The following is a 16,998-nucleotide window of genomic DNA, read 5'->3' as shown; positions in this document are numbered from 1 at the left end:
AGTGGAATGAGAATGGATTTGGGTCTTAATGTGATAACTTAAGCTCCCAATGGGGCATCTGGCATTGCTGTACTTTTGAAATGTGATGCGATGTTGAAGGCGTATTGGTGAAGGTGAAGGCGAAGGTGATGGTGGTGGTGGTTGCAAGGCCGACGGGATGAATGAGCGGGTCACGTGCGTTCTAGGAAAACCAGCGATAGATGCCCAGGCCGACCATGACGGCGCTGGTGCCAGTGATGGCCATGTGTCTACTGCGCACCCCAAAAATGCTGTTGCTGGCCCGAATTGCAGCTTGGTTGGCGCGGATTTGAGAGTGGCCAGAGACATAGGTAAAGGCACCCAGGCCCAGAAATGTTGCGCTGCCTGCAGGTCTGCATCAGCACATGGACTCGATCAGCGCAGGCCTGAGAGCGAACATACCAACGACGCGGCAGGGCGTGCAGTCTTCAAACTGGGCGCGGTCCTGCTTCAAGGCTTGTCGGAACGTGGGCGTATCTGCATCTTGTTGCGACATGGTTGCAGGCAGAGAGGTCAATGTGGGTATGTGTGCAGTAAGTACATGTGTATGCGTATGTTGTATGTGCAGTACAGTGCAGGCCTCGCCCTAGGCTGCTCAAGTTCCCCACACTCTCACGTCGTCGCGCGCGTGCGCAGCCTCACGCCGTCACTCGTCCACCATGAGCGCGATTGAGGCTCTCTACCTCTTTGACGAGCACAAGTAGCCCGTCCCTCTTGCCAGCCCTCGTTGGTACCACGCGGCTAACTCACCTCCAGCACGCCGCTTCTGGAGCACGTCTACGCCAACCGCCCGCCGCCCGCCAGCTCCCTCCTCCCCCTCTATCTCGCCCATCCCGCCCCACGTCCGCCCTTGATCTACCTGCCCAACACCAACCCGCCCACTCTGCTCTACTCCATCGTCCAGGACCAGCTGCTGTTCCTCTGCCCCTCTTCTGCCGACACCGATCCCCTCGCCATCCTCACCTTCCTCCACCGCCTCACCGATGTCCTCGAAGACTTCCTCGGCTCGCCCTTGCTCGCCTCCAAGATCGAGGCAAACTACGATGTCGTCGCACAGCTGCTCAGTGAAATGGTCGACGGCGGCATCATTGCAAACACCGAGCCCAATGCGCTGAGAGATGTTGTCGAGGCCCCCAACCTGCTCAAGAGCCTGTTGGGCGGCGTTGGATTGCCTTCTTCAACCCCCAGCTCGCTGACACCCTCGTCCACAAGCACATTTGGTCTCGGTGGTGGAAGACCAAGCCCAAGGCTAGGCCCCTCGCTATCCTCCAACCAGACAGCGTCACCAGTCCCATGGCGAAGAGCAAATGTCAGGCACACGAGCAACGAAATGTACGTCGATATCGTCGAGACACTCGAAGTCACACTATCGCCCTCTGGTCGACCCTTGGCTGCAATGGCAAACGGCACCATTGCATTCACAGCAAAAGTCTCAGGCATCCCAGATCTTATACTTCAGTTGGGCTGTGCCGGTGGTATCCAAAACACCGTCTCTCTCCCTGTCTTCCACCCGTGTGTAAGGCTCAACCAGTGGAAGGCTCGACCTGGAGAACTATCTTTCGTCCCACCAGACGGCCGTTTTGTGCTAGCAGGATATGAAGTCGACCTACTTGGCTCATCCGCTCTAGACGCCTTCTCAACAGAAAAGTCGGCCAGGAACGCCATGCCCAAGCTCAGCATCCCAGCCACCGTCTCAGTCCACCCCTCTCTCGGCCCAACCGGATCAGATTTTGAAGTAAAACTCCAGATCAACCCTCGCTTCGCCGGTAAGTCCTCGTCGCAATCCAGCGCCGCAAAAGCCAGTCTAGCGCGTGCCTCGGCCTCAACTGGCACCACGTCGGCGCCCGCCATCGAGGAAATGGCCATTCACATCCCCTTACCTGCAACAGTCAAGAACGTGGTCGATATCCGCGTGGCGCGTGGCATGGGCGATGCCGGCTACGCGCCTGGCGACCGAGCAATCGAATGGCGCGTCAGCAGCCGCGAGGTAACAACCCTCATGTCGCAAGACCGCGGCGCGGGCATGGGCGTCATAGCCACGCTCCGCGGCACCGTCATCGGACAAGACGATCCCTCTGCTGAAGACGGCATCGATGCAGGCGGCCCTGTCTCGTTCTCCACGTCAACATATGACTACGATGACGATGCGCATAATACTTCTTCCTCTGCAACCGCCGGTCTCCCTGCGCCGTCTGGGCTCTCTGGTAAACCAGACTCCGACGCAAAGATCAAGCAGGCGAATAAAGTCCTTATGCCGAGTTGTGCTACGGTTAGCTTCTCCGTCAAGGGGTGGCTGCCGAGTGGTATCAAGGTCGAGAGTTTGAATGTTGATCAAAGGAAGAGTAAGGGCTTGGGCAGTGGTGTTACGCCGTACAAGGGTGTCAAGTATCTTTGCGTTAGTCGCAAAGGGGTAGAATGTAGATGTTAGATATGATGATTGCTCAAAAAAGTCAAACATGATGCATAATGAAAAGAATTTTTCCTCCAAAGGAAAGGCTGGTTTGCACTGTTTGGTGGTGAAGACATTTTTGATTTGTTTAAGTTTGCACGTTTGGTGAAGTAGCAATTTATGAGACCAGTTGTCATTGTTTGGAATGGTGGAAAGGTATATGTCCTATCTACCCCTCGCATTTTCAAGTGAGCACTTAAACATCGCTCTATATATCCACATTGTAAGCTGTATATATGTATCTCAGCCTACAAGTCAATCAATTGAACAAAGGAAAGGCAAAAGAAACACCGACGAAATCATCCCTCTCAAAAATCGTACCATGCCAGGCTGATACCACCCTACTTACGTGCCCAAGTAGCACCCATCCTCCGCTCGATCTTCTCTACCTTGACCCTCAGAACAGGGTAGGCGGTAGCCAACTTCTCCAACATCGCCTTGCCCTGCATACTACCGGCTGCCTTTTGCATGGCCAGCCTGTTGGCCAGGCAGTCGAACACTGGATCGTTCTCTGGATAGGCGAACTTGCACAGCAGATCCATAAACTCTAGGGAGACATCCTTGCTACGAACACGTTCGCAGAGACGCTTGGTGAAGTGTCCAACATAGGCGTTGTTCAGGCCCATGACACGCGCAGCACGGCAGATCTGGATGTTCCTATGGTCGTTCGCTGGTGCCGAGTTCAGTGAGACAGAGTAGACACGACCCTGGTATGTCATTTCGTCCATCCAGTTAAGGAGAGACTTTGTAGCGTCTGCGTCCATTGAACCCGCTGGGAAAGACCACGAAGTTGCAGTTGGGTTGGTCTTGAAGTGTTGGAATGCTTTCCCAGAGCATTGCATCAGGACGTACTGAGGGAGGGTCTTGAGCTCGACGTCACCGAGCTTGAAGGAAACGTCTGGACCATTTCCGTAGAGAACACGCTGAGTAGACGGCATTTGTCGAATGTCGGCTGAAGGATTGAAAAAGGGTTTTGCGTCCGTCTTGACGCGCGCCTGTTTCGGTGACCGATTCCACGACTCAGTGCGACCTTTCTTACCTCCCATGGACCCTGGAGATGGTCCTTGATCTTTGGTAGCGACATCAGGAGCAGGCTTCTTCCCATACTTGGACATGTCGATGGGGAATGTCAGTACCCTTGGCTTGGGAGCAGGAGGGACGACCTTCAAAGTCTCTTTTGTCACGAATGTCGGAGAGTCGATGTCTTGGGAAGCTGGACCATTTGCAGACTTCTCAGTCAGGTCGTCTTTGGTCTTCTTAGCGGAAGCAAGCTCGGTAGAGTTAGAGATAGCCTCTTTGGACTCTGGCGTCTCAACACTCTTGGACTTCTCTGGAGCAACAGTTGACGTGAAAGTCTCGGCCTCGGGCTTGACCATCTCATTGCTGTTTGCACCATCATTCCTGGTTGATAGCTGGGTATCTGAGACAGGTATTTGCTTGGGCTCTTGGGCAACAGCGAGCCGCTCCAGTTCGCGTTCCAGGCAGTGGATGCGCTCCTCCTTCTCAGTAGTCTCACGGTACAATTCCTGTATCTTGACGAATTGCACGTGGTTTTCCCTCTCCAACGTCTTGACCGTGTTTTCTTTCACTTGCAGGCTCTCTTCAAGATATTCCATGTGTTCGTGACTCTCTTGTGCAGCAGCCTCCAGCTCGCCAATACGAAGATCCTTAGTAACAACAGTCGCTTCCAATCCCTTGAGAAGCTCATCCTTGTCAGTAATTGTGGTCTGTAACGAAGCAACGGCCGGGTTTTCTGGTCGGGATGCCAAAAGGGCGAGGAACTTCTCATCCTCCTCCTCATCTGCCCAAGACACCTTCTTGGCACCGGGAGTGACACAGTCAACACCGTTTCCATTGCTCAGAAACTTGTTTGGTGTTTCGCCAGATGTGGGGGTGGGAGGGTTCGTGGAGGTAACGATGTGCTTGCCAGCAGCCCAGAAAGCATTTCCGTTGGGCATATTGAGAGAATTGCGATGTGCGTGTGTTGTTGGGATATCGGAAAGTGTGTTGTTCGGGAGGAAGTGACGACTTTGCGAGGAAAGTACCTAAGCAGCGAGTAGCAGAAGTGAGTCGAGTAGAGAAAGTGGCTGGTGGGTAGAAAAGACGGAGAACAAGCATTGAATAGATATTGAGTAGAAAGCGATTGTGACCCGACTATGAATGCGCAAATTTTCAACTAAGTGAAAGCACAAGCGCAGCCTCCGTCGTGCTGTGAATCAAGTGAAGGTAGGAAAGCGCGTCATACGACGGGCCTTCCTTACAGGGAGATTACGGTCTAGGTGTGAAAGCGCCAAGATTCACGATCTTCATGTCTATTCACTTGAATATGCATGCGCACTAGAGAATTTAACAAACAGCTGTGATCACGCTCAAATTAGAATCGTGCTACTGTGAAGGAGTGACTGACAGAAACTGACTAACTGACGCACGTGATGACATGTCCACTGCTCGACTCCTATTGACACTTTGATCCATACTTTGAATTTGAAGTATGTGGCCGAGAGTTAGCAAGTCATCCTGCTTTTGCAAGGGTGGTCCATTTCCCTAATTCCAATCTGACCGTGGTGCTCCGACTCTTTTGGGAGGCTATACTACTGAAAGGGGTCGGCTTCGTATGCTCCAATTCGCAATCATGAGAAATAGATCGAAAAAAACAACATTATATTAAGAATCCTGGAATCGATATAACATATCGAGTAATGTGTACATGTTGTAGCATGAGTGGAGTTTTGCTTCTTGTGAACTACGAACAACATAGTTGGAGTACTCTCTTGAAGTTAGCTTGAGTTCCAACTCGAGGTTAAACACGAAAAGCAAACAAACAGACAGCAGGTCAACACAATCTTACTTGCATTAATGGAACAAGTTCAAACATGACGCAAATAAACAAACCAATCCTCGTCCCCGCATCCGAACTCCGAGCCGCACTAGCCAATAAACACTCGATGAACTCTACATAAATGTGTATACTCACGATTCAAACCACACAGCCTTGCGCGCAACGAAAGAGAAAGTATCTCTTTGATTCCTTCGCATATACTCATTTCCATATCAACACAACCGCAAAACCCACAATGTCACTCCAACCGCGCAACCTCTTCTCCCACCTCCCACCCCCCGCCGAATGCCTCGCCCTCTTCATCGCAACCCTCGAGATTCTCCCCTTCGGCCTCCTCGGCCTACGCAATCCCACCTCCTTCGCCGACGGCTACGGCCTTCCCATCACCAACACAAACCTACCACCACCCGTTACCTCTTCCAAATCCACAAAGCGCACTTCCACATCTACATCCACATCATTACAAAGCAAACAAGACGAAGACACGAAGAAAGCCCTCGTAGCAGCAATCGCAGCGCGCAATGTGCAAAATGGAGTGCTACTAGCGGTGTTTGGGCTTGTACTACGCGATCGGAGGAGCTTGGGCGTTGCGGTTTTGGCGGGGTTGGTGGCGACGGTTGCGGATACGGTGATTGTGCAGGGGTATGGTGTTAGGGATAAGGTTCTAGGGCATTATGTGGGGATTTTCAATAGTTTGGCAATTGGTGGGAGTTTGTTGTATTGGGGTCGGAATGATCCGTTGTGGTGAGGGTTGTGAGGCTAGGCGAATGGAACTTAGGGCTGGTGCTTTGAGTATGATGGTTCGAAGCTGTAGTACGCATCAGGTCAGTTTCCTGATATTCCGTAATATCTGCAACATGTTGATTGATACTTGTTCATCTCTGTAGAGATCATCTTTTCATATTATGATTGAATCAGAGTTGTCCGTGTGTCGACAAGCTGTTGACTGTGAGTGGTCAAATATATCGACATGTAATTTTGGAGACCAGTTTCGCCCTATTGAATCGATGAACATGAAGGAACACTATGTCAGAGCATGCGGAGCTGAAGGGTTACGAGGCCCAGGCAATCGTACGTCTAGTCTGCCTGGTTCCTGGAAGAGTATACTAGCCGACACCGCGGGGTATCAGGAACCACCAATTGCCCCTCCAAAAGTTTCCCTTCCTCGCAGCACATCCCACGTTCAACAGCCATAATCTTTGTTTTCACGTTCCTCGCCCCCACCCCTCAAAAAAAAACAATCCAGAACACCAAAAATGACAGCCCCTACGCATCTCGATCCCTCCGAATTAGGCACAAAATCCTACTGGGACGCAGCCTACACCACGGAGCGCAAAAACTTTGCCGCAAACACCTCAGACGAAGGCACAATATGGTTCAGTGACGCCGGTGCCGAAGAGCGCATGCTATCTTTCCTCGAAGACCTCAGTGATGAAGGCCAAATACACAAAGAAGACAACGACGAAAACAAGGGCGCGCGATTTCTAGATCTAGGCACAGGAAACGGACACTTGCTGTTTGCGCTGCGCGAGGATGAGTGGAGCGGAGAAATGGTTGGTGTGGATTACTCGATAGAAAGCGTTACGCTAGCGACATCGATTCGCGATGCGAAAGACGAGACGTATGCGGACATTGCGTTTTATGAGTGGGATATCTTGTCACAGGCGCCCGGCGCGTGGTTGGGCGAGGGCTTCGATGTTGTGCTGGATAAGGGCACGTTTGATGCGATTTGCCTGTCGCAAGAGCAGGATGCGCAGGGGCGCAGGATATGTGAGGGATACAGGGAAAAGGTTGAGCCATTGATGAAGAAAGGGGGGAGGTTTCTCATTACGAGCTGCAATTGGACAGAGGAGGAACTGAAAGAGTGGTTTGGAGGCGGAGGATTGCAGTTCGATGGCAAGGTCAAATATCCAAGTTTCACGTTTGGGGGAAAGACGGGGAGCAGTGTGGTTACGCTCTGCTTCAAGAGGGTGTGAGCGATGCTCTCTGCTACGATCGAATGGACCACCATAATCGCGCAACGATGAGCCACTTTTCCCGCCCGCCCATACTTTCCAGGCTGCCGTCGCGCTCCTTTTCCCACGGCCGCTGCTGTCCGTCCACGCCCATTTTGTACATCTCCTCGATCTCGAGGCATTGACCTAGTACAACCTCCCCAAAGAAAGGTTCAACCTTGGCACGGCCTGTATGGAAACCTGCGATACAATATACACGTGCGTGGGCATATCTGAGAGGAAGTGTAGCATCGACTCTGCGAGATTCTCATGCTCTCCAGGCATCTCGAAGCAGTCTGCTGTAGGTATGTGCGTGTAGATATGGGGTTCCGACAATTCAAAGGTTGTGGAAGTGGACCTCCATCAAGGCCTTGGACAGTTACTCGAGATGGTAGAGTAACCGGTATGTTATTTGCAACATTCGCCTTGAGGGTATCGAGGATTGGAGGTCCCGGGTAATCGGTGATGGCGACCTAGCAGACTGTCAGTCCAGGCACGAGCGCAACCAGATGGATAGCCACAAATCTCTTTGGTACCCACCAATGCGCTCAAATCCCACTCAATCCTACGCCTGATCGGCCGACGTACCATCAGCCCTCTACTCACAGTGATGTCATTTCAATCCAACCCACATGCACTCAACTTTAATACAGACTCGCCTTTGACACTCCATCTTTTCTCCTCTTCCTCACCAGTCCACTATTGGCCGTTCTTGCAGCGCGTGAATTCATCGTTTCCAGTCTTATTGGCAGATTACTCTTCTCCATCTATAGGCTGTCCAGTGACCAACTCCACCATCGTGATGCCGGCATTCAACACGTAGTGGTCGCGTCGGCAGGCCGGCGGAGATTGACGCGTGAGGGTAGGCGCACGGGCATTACGAAGAATGCGGAACGGCAGTCTCGAAGACCAATTGATGTTGAGCCGGTTTGTGTATATGCGGCTGCATGATGCGCGTGTGTGGCGGCACAACATACACATACACGAGGGAATCTGGTGGCGGGGCAGACGGACATGCAGGGGCCCCGCTTTGCAGGGATGATATGGACGCGTCCAAACCAATCGTGAGATCATCAATTGCCGAGGACGCAGAGACCGCTGTTTGAGCCTCAGGTGGGCGTCTTTGACTGTTCTTTCATACACCACAACACATTGGCTCGACGCCTACACTACCATCACATCCACACCACGACGGGGACTGCGCAACACCGCCACCATGTCGCTATCGTCGTTCAAGAACCCGCCGACATACCATTTACTGAGGTACCTTCACCGCAACCCCGCCACCACCACCTCGTCGCATTCATGTTAACGTAACACGCAGCTATGGCACTCTTCTCGGCTCCACGCTCTTCCAATCCTTCGTGTCTGGCATCGTCGCCTTCAGAGTCCTGCCCCGCCACCATTTCTCCCAGCTGCAAAAAAACACCTTTCCCATCTACTTTTCCCTGCAGACTGCGCTCCCCGTCGCAATGCTGTTGACCTACCCCCGCGGCGGCGTTACTTCTCTTCTCCCCTCGTTCCTCCAGCCTGCCTCAGCCGCCAATCCCCCTCCGTCCTTTTCCTTCTTCGCGCCCGCCACTCCCGCCGCATCCACCAACAAGCTCGCTGCCTGGCTGCACGCGACCATGTTTGTCACTGCGCTGGCCAACTTGGTGTTCCTTGGACCCAAGACGACTGAGGTCATGGGCATCAGGAAGCACCAGGAGACGCGAGATGGCAAGAAGAGCTATGATAGTGGGCCCCATAGCAAGGAGATGCAGGCACTCAACAAGCAGTTTGCCATCCTGCACGGTGCCAGCACCGTTGTCAACCTGATTGGACTTGGCGCCATGATCTGGTACGGTGCTGTTCTTGCGGATGGACTGAGCTTGTAGGATGTTGAACATTGGATTATGTCTATGTGATAGGGTACGACATGGAGGGTTTTTTGGCTCGCAATGCATACATGGGGCATGGAGCGTGAACAAGTAGAGCGAAGGGACGAAGTTATGATTAAGGATGAGAATTGGAAGAAGGCTGTTGTAAATCCGCCGTTAACGAATATGCATGTGTACATTTTATGAATCTTCAACATACGGCATGTTACGTCTAAGCGAAGTAAACTTCCGTGTATGTATGAACATGAATACTAAAGCCGGATTTCAGTAATTCTTCGAAACTACGTGTTAGAGTATGACTGGTCTCTCAGCCTACACGTTAATAAATACATACAAGAAAATAAAACGGATAGGTGTACAGCGCTGAGCGCGGTATACAAAATATTTGTATACATTTGTGCCGCCCATTACTCTAAGTAGATACCCTTCATCGTTCACCTGTGGCGACACATGGCTGAGACTACAACATACTCAACTTGCTTCCGCCGCAGGTGCACTATTGCTATGTGCATCAGCCACATTAAGAGTCCTCTGAATCCGCCTCTCAAGCTCAGTCTCGTCCTCAGCCTGGCCATGCATCGCTCGTATAAATTGAGCAACACCATCACGACCAACCTCAACCTTGCCTCGGGGACCGACAATGTAGTCGATTGTCTCGTCACCCGCGCCAGAGGTTTCTTTGACTCGCACAATGTACCCGTCTTTCACCATGGCAGCTATCGCTTTGTCTTTACTACCCACGGGCGTGGTTTGCTCTGCGTTCATGCGCCTGAGAGCGCGGTCGAGCTTTCCTTCCGGCATCATGCCACCAGAGATGGTAATGAGGGCAATGGTTAGAGTGTACAGGCCAACGTAGGCGTCTTCCCTGTTTGGCATACCCTGTTCAAGTGGCCGTGATGGACCCACAATCTCAGGTATGCGGTACTGGCTGGGCAGGATACTTTGCAAGACCCATATGCTGGTTGACTTTGCCTGGGAATCTGATGCTAGAGATGCGGCTGCTGCTGCTGTAGAGGTGGGTCAGACAAAGATAGACGATGTCTAGGCATGGCTATAATGCATACCGCGCTTCTGCCGCAGCGTTACTCGTTCAGCCTTAGGCAGTTCGACTAGCTGCATTCCAAACACGTCCATGAGCTGGCTGTTGGCTTCCGCAAAGACTTGTTTGAACAGCCGAGTTTGGGAGCCAAGCACTGCTCCTGTTAGCATGAGTAGTAGACACGATAGCCACAGCAATCAAACAGTGCAAGTGCAGACCTTTTTCGTTAATGTCTTGCCGCTTAATGGGCTGACGTGAATGCTCACACGACAAGGCGTATCGGACTAGGCCTTTGGCCAGGTGCTGCACACCTTCAATGCCTGCGCCGCTGTCTCCGTCAAGGTCGTCAGGAACCTCTGACACCTCCATCATGTCCTCCTCGTCCTCTAGCCTGGCCCTCCGAGAAGCCATTTTATGCAGTTGAACACGTGCGTGAGTAGCCGGCGTATTAAAGGGAGGTCAGACGTTGGCGTCGGCCCTCAAGGCCCCCCCGGCTGTAGGGCTGAATGCACGAGGCGAGGCGCGCATCATCGAGCCGAACCATGCATGGCCCAAGCGCGCCGCCGTGTTTGCAAGTCTTGGCGCGCATACGTCGGTGCATGCCACTGCATGGACCGTCGCTCTATGCACTCATGCACTTATTCACACACCCACCATGAGCGCCATCCGATCCGCTGCGAGACGTCCCGTCTTCCGCTGTCTCAATGCCCCGACGCCACTTCGATATCGCCCCCAGGCCCGGTATAACTCGCGCTCTCACAGGTCAGACCTGGAAGCTGTGCTCAAACAGAATGCCCCTCCCAAAGGCCCCCGCGTAGATGAGGACTTTGTCTCGATACACCGCGCAGAGGCCATTCGCCGGGCTGCTTATGTGCGCAGGCGTAATTGGCTGGCGCTCGGTGCAGCTTTGTCCATGATTGCTCCCATCTTCCTTGTGCGCTTGTGGGATGTGCAACCAGCTGATGGCGACAAGGACGGAAGCTCAAGTCGATCCGCAGCAGATTTAATACTGGGACCCCCAACCAAAACCGATGCGCCTAGGAAGGCATCCGATGAGTTTCAAGGCAAAAAAGTTGTCGTAGCAGCGGGTGACAAAGTCATTGCTGCACCCGCCGACGCAGACAACCCCCAAGCAACACATCCAGACGCCATTGAGCTTGTCGAAACTGGCACATCCTATGTTCCTTACTTTCCCCGTACAATCCGCCTGCCTACCGATACTGCGGGCCCCGAACATGTCGAGAGTGACGCCGAATATACATTGCTGGGTCTGGGTATCAGAAAGGTCTCATTCCTGCGCGTCCAAGTCTATGTCGTTGGACTGTACGTCAAGACAGCTGACCTATCCACCCTCCAAAACCACCTCATCAATACCGTCAACCCAACCGCCTCAGCGCTGATCCCAGACGAAAAGAAAGCTCTCCATGACTCCCTTCTCGACGCAGAAAAGAGCAATGAGATATGGGAAGCCATTCTTGACAGCCGCGGCACAAGCGGCGTCGACATGGCATTCCGTGTTGTACCCTGCCGAGGCACAGATTTCAAGCATCTCCAAGACGGCTGGATGCGCGGCATTGCATCGCGGACCGACGAGGTGCGTCGCAAGCAGGCTGATTTGCTCAGGCAGCAGGCTGCCGAGAACAAGACCATCGCTCTCCCTAAGCCCGTTGAAGAAGGCGAGTTCCAAGACGAGGCGTTTGGCCTTGCTATGAAGGAGTTTAGGAATATATTCCAGGGCAAGGGTAAGGCACCAAAGGGTAGCGTTATCATCTTGACACGGAAGAAGAATGGGACACTTGGTGCGTTGTATCAGCCTATTGTGAAGGTGGAGAAGAAGGAGAAGATGGGTACACCCATGTGGCTGGGCAAAGTTGAGGACGAGAGGGTGGGTCGTCTGGTTTGGCTGCTGTATCTTGGGGGTCAGAATGTTAGCTCTGAGGATGCGAGGAAGAGTATTGTGGATGGGTGTTTGGATATTGTTGAGCGGCCGGTTGGGACACTTGAGACTATGGTGCATTAGAGGTTAGAATCTCGTGTATAAACAGAATATGTGTATGATATGTATAATGAGTTAATTCGCTCATGCGTTCTGAGGGGTAAGTTGTCCTGCTATGGCGTGGTTGATGTGTTGTCTCGTTACGAGGCGTTAAGCAGTAAGTGATGAAGTATATCGTGATGTTCAATATCTCATACATACTACCGTTATGGTAGTAACTCTCGCCTCATATGCACATCTACATTCCCACTTCAACTCCCCTCATACCCCGTATATAAACGCTAACCCTACCACCTCGCATCCTGCCCTCGCATCCCACCCACACCCATCAATGACTTCATCGCCCCACCCATCAAGCCTCCCCCCACTAATTTAGCTCCCGTCCCCCAATCCCACCCTCTTATGATGTCAACATCCTCCCCCCCTGCCCCTTCCGAGGACCACCTCCTTCCAATCAATCCCACTTACTTGTCGAGTCGCCGAGAACCCCCGGGTAGATGTACGCATACGTAGTGTGAAAGCGGATGCTTTCGTCCGCGGGTGCATCTGCGTGTGGAAGTGATAAGCTTTTGTGAAGAAGGCGTGGCATGGGATGTGCGGTAGGAAGGGAGAAAGGTGTGGGTGGGGATGAAGAAAGGTGAGGGTGCGATGGGTGGATTTTTGCAGGGGCGATGACGGAGTGCAGGAGGGTTTGGGGGTGTAGCTGTAGTTTTTCTCTCTCTTTCTCTTTCTGGATAAGCTACGTAGTACGCTGTTTATATTTCTTTTTTTTCTCCCACAATTTTTTTGCAATCGCGGAAAGAGGGGAGTCATATCGAGTTTTATCCTTAATCCTTACTCAGAATCCCCAAGTCGAACTTCTATACCATCTACTGAGTAATTCACAGTCTGGATAAGGCTAGATATGGCAGTCATATGGGGCCTCGACCTCCACGAGATCCAATGGGCGAAATTCAAATCGGGCAATATGTGGAATTCGCGGTATCACGGCCGGCGCACCAGGTTCATCGTGTATCAACTCGCGATGATATTCACGGTTGTGAGCGAGTCGCTGGGGACGGCGGCGTTATCTGGTACTTTTTCTTTCCCCTTTTTTTTTAATCCCTCTACACATGTGCTTTCTGGAGCCTAACAAGTAGACAGATTACACTACCCAGCAACGATACGTCGCGCATCTCAACTCGAATGTAACGGTACACAACAACAATTTCGTAGGAATAGCTTCCTACAACATCTTCGTTGGGATCTTCGTCGCTACGATATTCGGTGCGGCGTTCTTCTTCGATCTGTTTTGGCCTGAGCGGCACGAGTCTGCCGCAGTGAAAATGGCGTGGAGGGTTTGCTCCGTGCTAGCTTGCGCATTTACGCTGTCGTGTGCATTGGCGTATACGTACATTGTGGCTGCGAAGAGCGCGTATGTTACGGGTGCGAGTCCGGCGGAGGCACGGAGGTTGCTGGATGCGTATGGCGGGAGTCCGATGCTTTATCGGCAGAATGGCAGGGCGGTGGCGAGTGTGGTGTTGCTTTGGGTAGGGATGGTCTTTACGTTTTGGAGGTGAGTTTACTCCACTTCCGAGGAGGGAGGTTGGTGAAGGTGTGAGGGGATGAGGCTGACGATGCATAGTACGTACCTGCTCTGGCACTCGCTGGCTCATATTGATGCTTTTGGGCCTATGTCTACGCATGCGAGAAATGAGAAAGTGGAGGATGGGATTGACGAAAGAGATGGAGATGTAGAGGTTGCACGGCCAGTGCAGGCTCATGTGGCACAAGATAGTGCGGTGTAGACGAGGCGATCAACGTGTACTGGGGTGTCCCTAATCTACTTCAAAGTACTGCGGTACACGAACAGTACCGTTGCAGTGTGGAGATAACTTGGAAGGGGCAGAAAGAAGACTTGGACACCAACAAACAGCGGTGTAATCTTGTTTCGAACAGCGAGTATTCGAGTAATGAGCGTTGCTAAGAGTCATCCTGATACCCAATCGTAGTTTATAATGAAGAAATTCTTAAGTCCCTTTTGCAAAGCTCGTCATTGCCATTCACTCGAGTCACAATGTGTTAATTCAACATTCGAAGAGATGAGATCAGGGCTCATGGTCAAGATACACGATCAAGTTCTGTCCTAAGATTGTTCTCTATCCTTCCCAGTGATTGGGCACTCTGAGAAAGAAGTTCAAAATGAGTCCATGTACGTTAGCGGGGAACGGGGGGGTTGGAATCAGGGATTTGCGAAGTCGAGTGATAGAGACTCAGGGGAGCGGTACAGATGTTGGGAGACAGAAACGATAAGCAAAGAGTAGCCTACCCATGGACTGCTACCTACATACTGCATCTTTTTCTTTGCTTTTCTTGTTCTCTAATCAGCACACCTGCTCTGTGATTTGATCGATCACCAAGCTCCTCTATGCTGGTAAAAGTCTACATGAGGGTCGAATTTGAAAAGGAACGCAGATGCTGAGCAGACTAGTATGGGTTGACGAAGATAAGATGTAAAGGGTGTGGTGGATTACTGGACTGCAAAGAAGTGCTTCTTCACAGATAGATCAGTGGTAAAGACGTAATTCCTCTGGTCAACTCCACATGTATGCAATTCCCATCCAGCCATTTCTGCCCAGCACAGCCACACACGTAAACGGTGAAGGAACCATGGCAGTAGCGAGGAAATGCTTGCTTCTCTGCAGCAATAGTCGCAGGCGGCGTAGGCAGGGAAAGCACACCTGCGTATGTAAGGGTCCCCGATCTTGCGTTTCCCCTCCAAAAGAAAACGACACGCACCCACCACGTGGAAGCCTGCAGAGAAGAAGAAAGGAACCAGAAAAACAGGGTAAAGCGAACATCACGCCATACCCGCATTCCCAATCGATCTACATTTCCATGCAAACATGATTACTGAACCCCAATACTTTTCTTCTTCCCACCCAACATCCACCCCACACATAAATCCTTCCAAAGAAAATCCCACACACACCTCACACGACAAAAGTAAAATAGAAACCCGGGAACTACCGTAGATATGTGTCTACGCATACCAAACCTGGTTCCCCCCCCCCCCGCCCCGCTTACCCGCCACACACATACAAGACGGAGCCTGAGACAAAGGGGGGAGGGAGAGAAGCGGAAGGCGGTGGTGGCGCAGCAAGCAAGCAAGCAAGCAAGCAGCCATCGGAGCACCTCCAAAAAAGGAAAGATAAAAGACATCGGAAAACCCAACAACAAGGAAACACCTCACGTAACAAGGATTTGGAAAGCAAAAAAAAACGGAAAGAACACCAAAAATAAAGACTGATGAAGCACCAGTTTACGTACTACTCTACCCTAATACTATACGCTCCATGCCGTACCCTTGGGGCGAACCCCCCCCCCCCCNCGATTTTATTTTTTTGCCACGTGAGAAATTCCCTGCTTTAGTTACTTGCATATATGTACACGGCATATACACCCAGATTTAGAAATCGGGAGTCAAAGAAAAGAAGGAACGGTAAGAGTAAACTACGTATGTATGTATGTATGTATGTATGTATGCATACCCACACGCCCACACACACACATGCGCGCGCCTCCCCAAACAAGCACATCGTCCGATAAGCGAAAGGGGGGGGGGGGGCTCTCTTGTCTCGATACCCGGGGTTCGGGAAAAAGTATCCTCTTTGGGGGGTTTTCTTCTGGGAAAGACAAAGATGCGATGGGATGCAAGTATGGGCTGATGATGAGCATGCGTGTGTGTGTGAGTGTTTGAGGAAAGAGAGAGAAAGAGAGTGTGTGTGTGCAGGTGTAGATAGGGTAGGTGGTTGATACTACTGTGTAGATGAAATGGGGGTAGTAAAGCAAAAAAGGGCAGAGAGGACCAAACTCCAACCACCCATCCATCCAAACCTGCTTTGCCCACCCAGTCATGTGAGCTGAGACACACGCGCGCGCACTGGGAAAGGATGGACCGATCGTCATGCCGATGATGCACTGGGGAGGGCGAGGGAGATGCGCTCAAAGCCAGGGGTTTGAGGAACTGTTACTTGTCGCAGAACAAGATGGGATTGGGGTAAGGGGAAGCAAAAAAGGGCACAAGAGGGGAAATGTAACCGACTCATGTGCGTGGGTGTGTGTGTGTGAGACAAGCGTGGGCAAAACCCGTGTTTGGGGGGAAAGTGACAAGTTTCCAGTCTAACACACTGATTGACTAGAAAGGGTGTTTTGCCGTTTGGCAACACTGACACATACACACATATACACCCATGCTCAAGCTTTATTTTTTTTCTTTGTTTATGCGATTGTCCCTTGGTAATTTTTCTTGGTTTGTTCAACCCGTATATGTGTGTATGTGCGTGTCTACAGTAGAGTGGTTTGCTTCATGGAAATAGATAAGATGCGACGGAGCGTAACTTTAACTTGGAGTGATCCACTTGGGAAAGAGGAGGGAAGGGGTGTGTGTGTGGGCACTTTTATTAAAAACATGCTTACAGCCCTATGGTGGAAACGAGAAAAGAAGCCGAAATTGGCCTTCCAGAAGCCTGTTTGCGCATCGATACTTAGCCGTGACCACGATTGGCCTGCAGGCGGGAAAATTACATCGGGGCATGGGCTCTCGTGGCGATGAAAGGCTGCGTCGGACGGGTGCAAAAGCTCCGTACTAGTTTTTTGTCATGTAGTCGCACCTAGCTAATCGATAAGGAGCAAGGAGACGAACATGTTTACTTTTGGAGTGAGTAGAGCAGTCTTGGTCAGGGGGTGTTTTTTTTATACCTCGGTCGGCTGTCCGTTGTTTCAATATCGGGGTGGGTGGTGA

The 16,998-nt window shown here is 51.7% G+C and overlaps 9 protein-coding genes across 9 annotated transcripts; 6 read left to right on the top strand and 3 right to left on the bottom strand.

Annotated features, from left to right (window-relative positions):
* Positions 1 to 181: 181 nt before the first annotated feature.
* On the bottom strand, positions 182 to 514 carry COCMIDRAFT_36930 (uncharacterized protein; the record flags this gene model as incomplete). Its single annotated transcript, XM_007689948.1, has 2 exons — positions 182 to 363; positions 421 to 514. 2 exons carry the CDS (start codon positions 512 to 514, stop codon positions 182 to 184), a joined length of 276 nt encoding a protein of 91 aa, XP_007688138.1.
* A 163-nt stretch (positions 515 to 677) lies between these two features.
* COCMIDRAFT_95730 (uncharacterized protein) lies at positions 678 to 2,446 on the top strand (the record flags this gene model as incomplete). The annotated part of the gene is made up of 2 exons (XM_007689968.1): positions 678 to 718; positions 775 to 2,446. 2 exons carry the CDS (start codon positions 678 to 680, stop codon positions 2,444 to 2,446), a joined length of 1,713 nt encoding a protein of 570 aa, XP_007688158.1.
* A 362-nt stretch (positions 2,447 to 2,808) lies between these two features.
* Positions 2,809 to 4,425, bottom strand: COCMIDRAFT_95750 (uncharacterized protein; the record flags this gene model as incomplete). The annotated part of the gene is made up of 1 exon (XM_007689967.1): positions 2,809 to 4,425. The coding sequence occupies one exon, from the start codon at positions 4,423 to 4,425 to the stop codon at positions 2,809 to 2,811; it is 1,617 nt and encodes a 538-aa protein (XP_007688157.1).
* Positions 4,426 to 5,541: 1,116 nt separating this feature from the next.
* On the top strand, positions 5,542 to 6,054 carry COCMIDRAFT_36927 (uncharacterized protein; the record flags this gene model as incomplete). Its single annotated transcript, XM_007689947.1, has 1 exon — positions 5,542 to 6,054. One exon carries the CDS (start codon positions 5,542 to 5,544, stop codon positions 6,052 to 6,054), a length of 513 nt encoding a protein of 170 aa, XP_007688137.1.
* Positions 6,055 to 6,562: 508 nt separating this feature from the next.
* On the top strand, positions 6,563 to 7,282 carry COCMIDRAFT_95859 (uncharacterized protein; the record flags this gene model as incomplete). The annotated part of the gene is made up of 1 exon (XM_007689966.1): positions 6,563 to 7,282. The coding sequence occupies one exon, from the start codon at positions 6,563 to 6,565 to the stop codon at positions 7,280 to 7,282; it is 720 nt and encodes a 239-aa protein (XP_007688156.1).
* A 1,234-nt stretch (positions 7,283 to 8,516) lies between these two features.
* On the top strand, positions 8,517 to 9,177 carry COCMIDRAFT_5452 (uncharacterized protein; the record flags this gene model as incomplete). Its single annotated transcript, XM_007689930.1, has 2 exons — positions 8,517 to 8,563; positions 8,625 to 9,177. 2 exons carry the CDS (start codon positions 8,517 to 8,519, stop codon positions 9,175 to 9,177), a joined length of 600 nt encoding a protein of 199 aa, XP_007688120.1.
* Positions 9,178 to 9,651: 474 nt separating this feature from the next.
* Positions 9,652 to 10,588, bottom strand: COCMIDRAFT_26467 (uncharacterized protein; the record flags this gene model as incomplete). Its single annotated transcript, XM_007689937.1, has 3 exons — positions 9,652 to 10,187; positions 10,245 to 10,379; positions 10,438 to 10,588. The coding sequence occupies 3 exons, from the start codon at positions 10,586 to 10,588 to the stop codon at positions 9,652 to 9,654; spliced, it is 822 nt and encodes a 273-aa protein (XP_007688127.1).
* Positions 10,589 to 10,874: 286 nt separating this feature from the next.
* Positions 10,875 to 12,239, top strand: COCMIDRAFT_95757 (uncharacterized protein; the record flags this gene model as incomplete). The annotated part of the gene is made up of 1 exon (XM_007689965.1): positions 10,875 to 12,239. The coding sequence occupies one exon, from the start codon at positions 10,875 to 10,877 to the stop codon at positions 12,237 to 12,239; it is 1,365 nt and encodes a 454-aa protein (XP_007688155.1).
* Positions 12,240 to 13,119: 880 nt separating this feature from the next.
* COCMIDRAFT_95818 (uncharacterized protein) lies at positions 13,120 to 14,002 on the top strand (the record flags this gene model as incomplete). The annotated part of the gene is made up of 3 exons (XM_007689964.1): positions 13,120 to 13,288; positions 13,359 to 13,770; positions 13,840 to 14,002. The coding sequence occupies 3 exons, from the start codon at positions 13,120 to 13,122 to the stop codon at positions 14,000 to 14,002; spliced, it is 744 nt and encodes a 247-aa protein (XP_007688154.1).
* Positions 14,003 to 16,998: the final 2,996 nt, after the last annotated feature.

The sequence above is a fragment of the Bipolaris oryzae genome, assembly GCF_000523455.1.
Source record: "Bipolaris oryzae ATCC 44560 unplaced genomic scaffold scaffold_68, whole genome shotgun sequence".
NCBI lineage: Eukaryota > Fungi > Ascomycota > Dothideomycetes > Pleosporales > Pleosporaceae > Bipolaris > Bipolaris oryzae.
The sequence above is the reverse complement of the archived record's forward strand: the minus strand, read 5'-3'. Positions and strand labels throughout refer to the sequence as shown.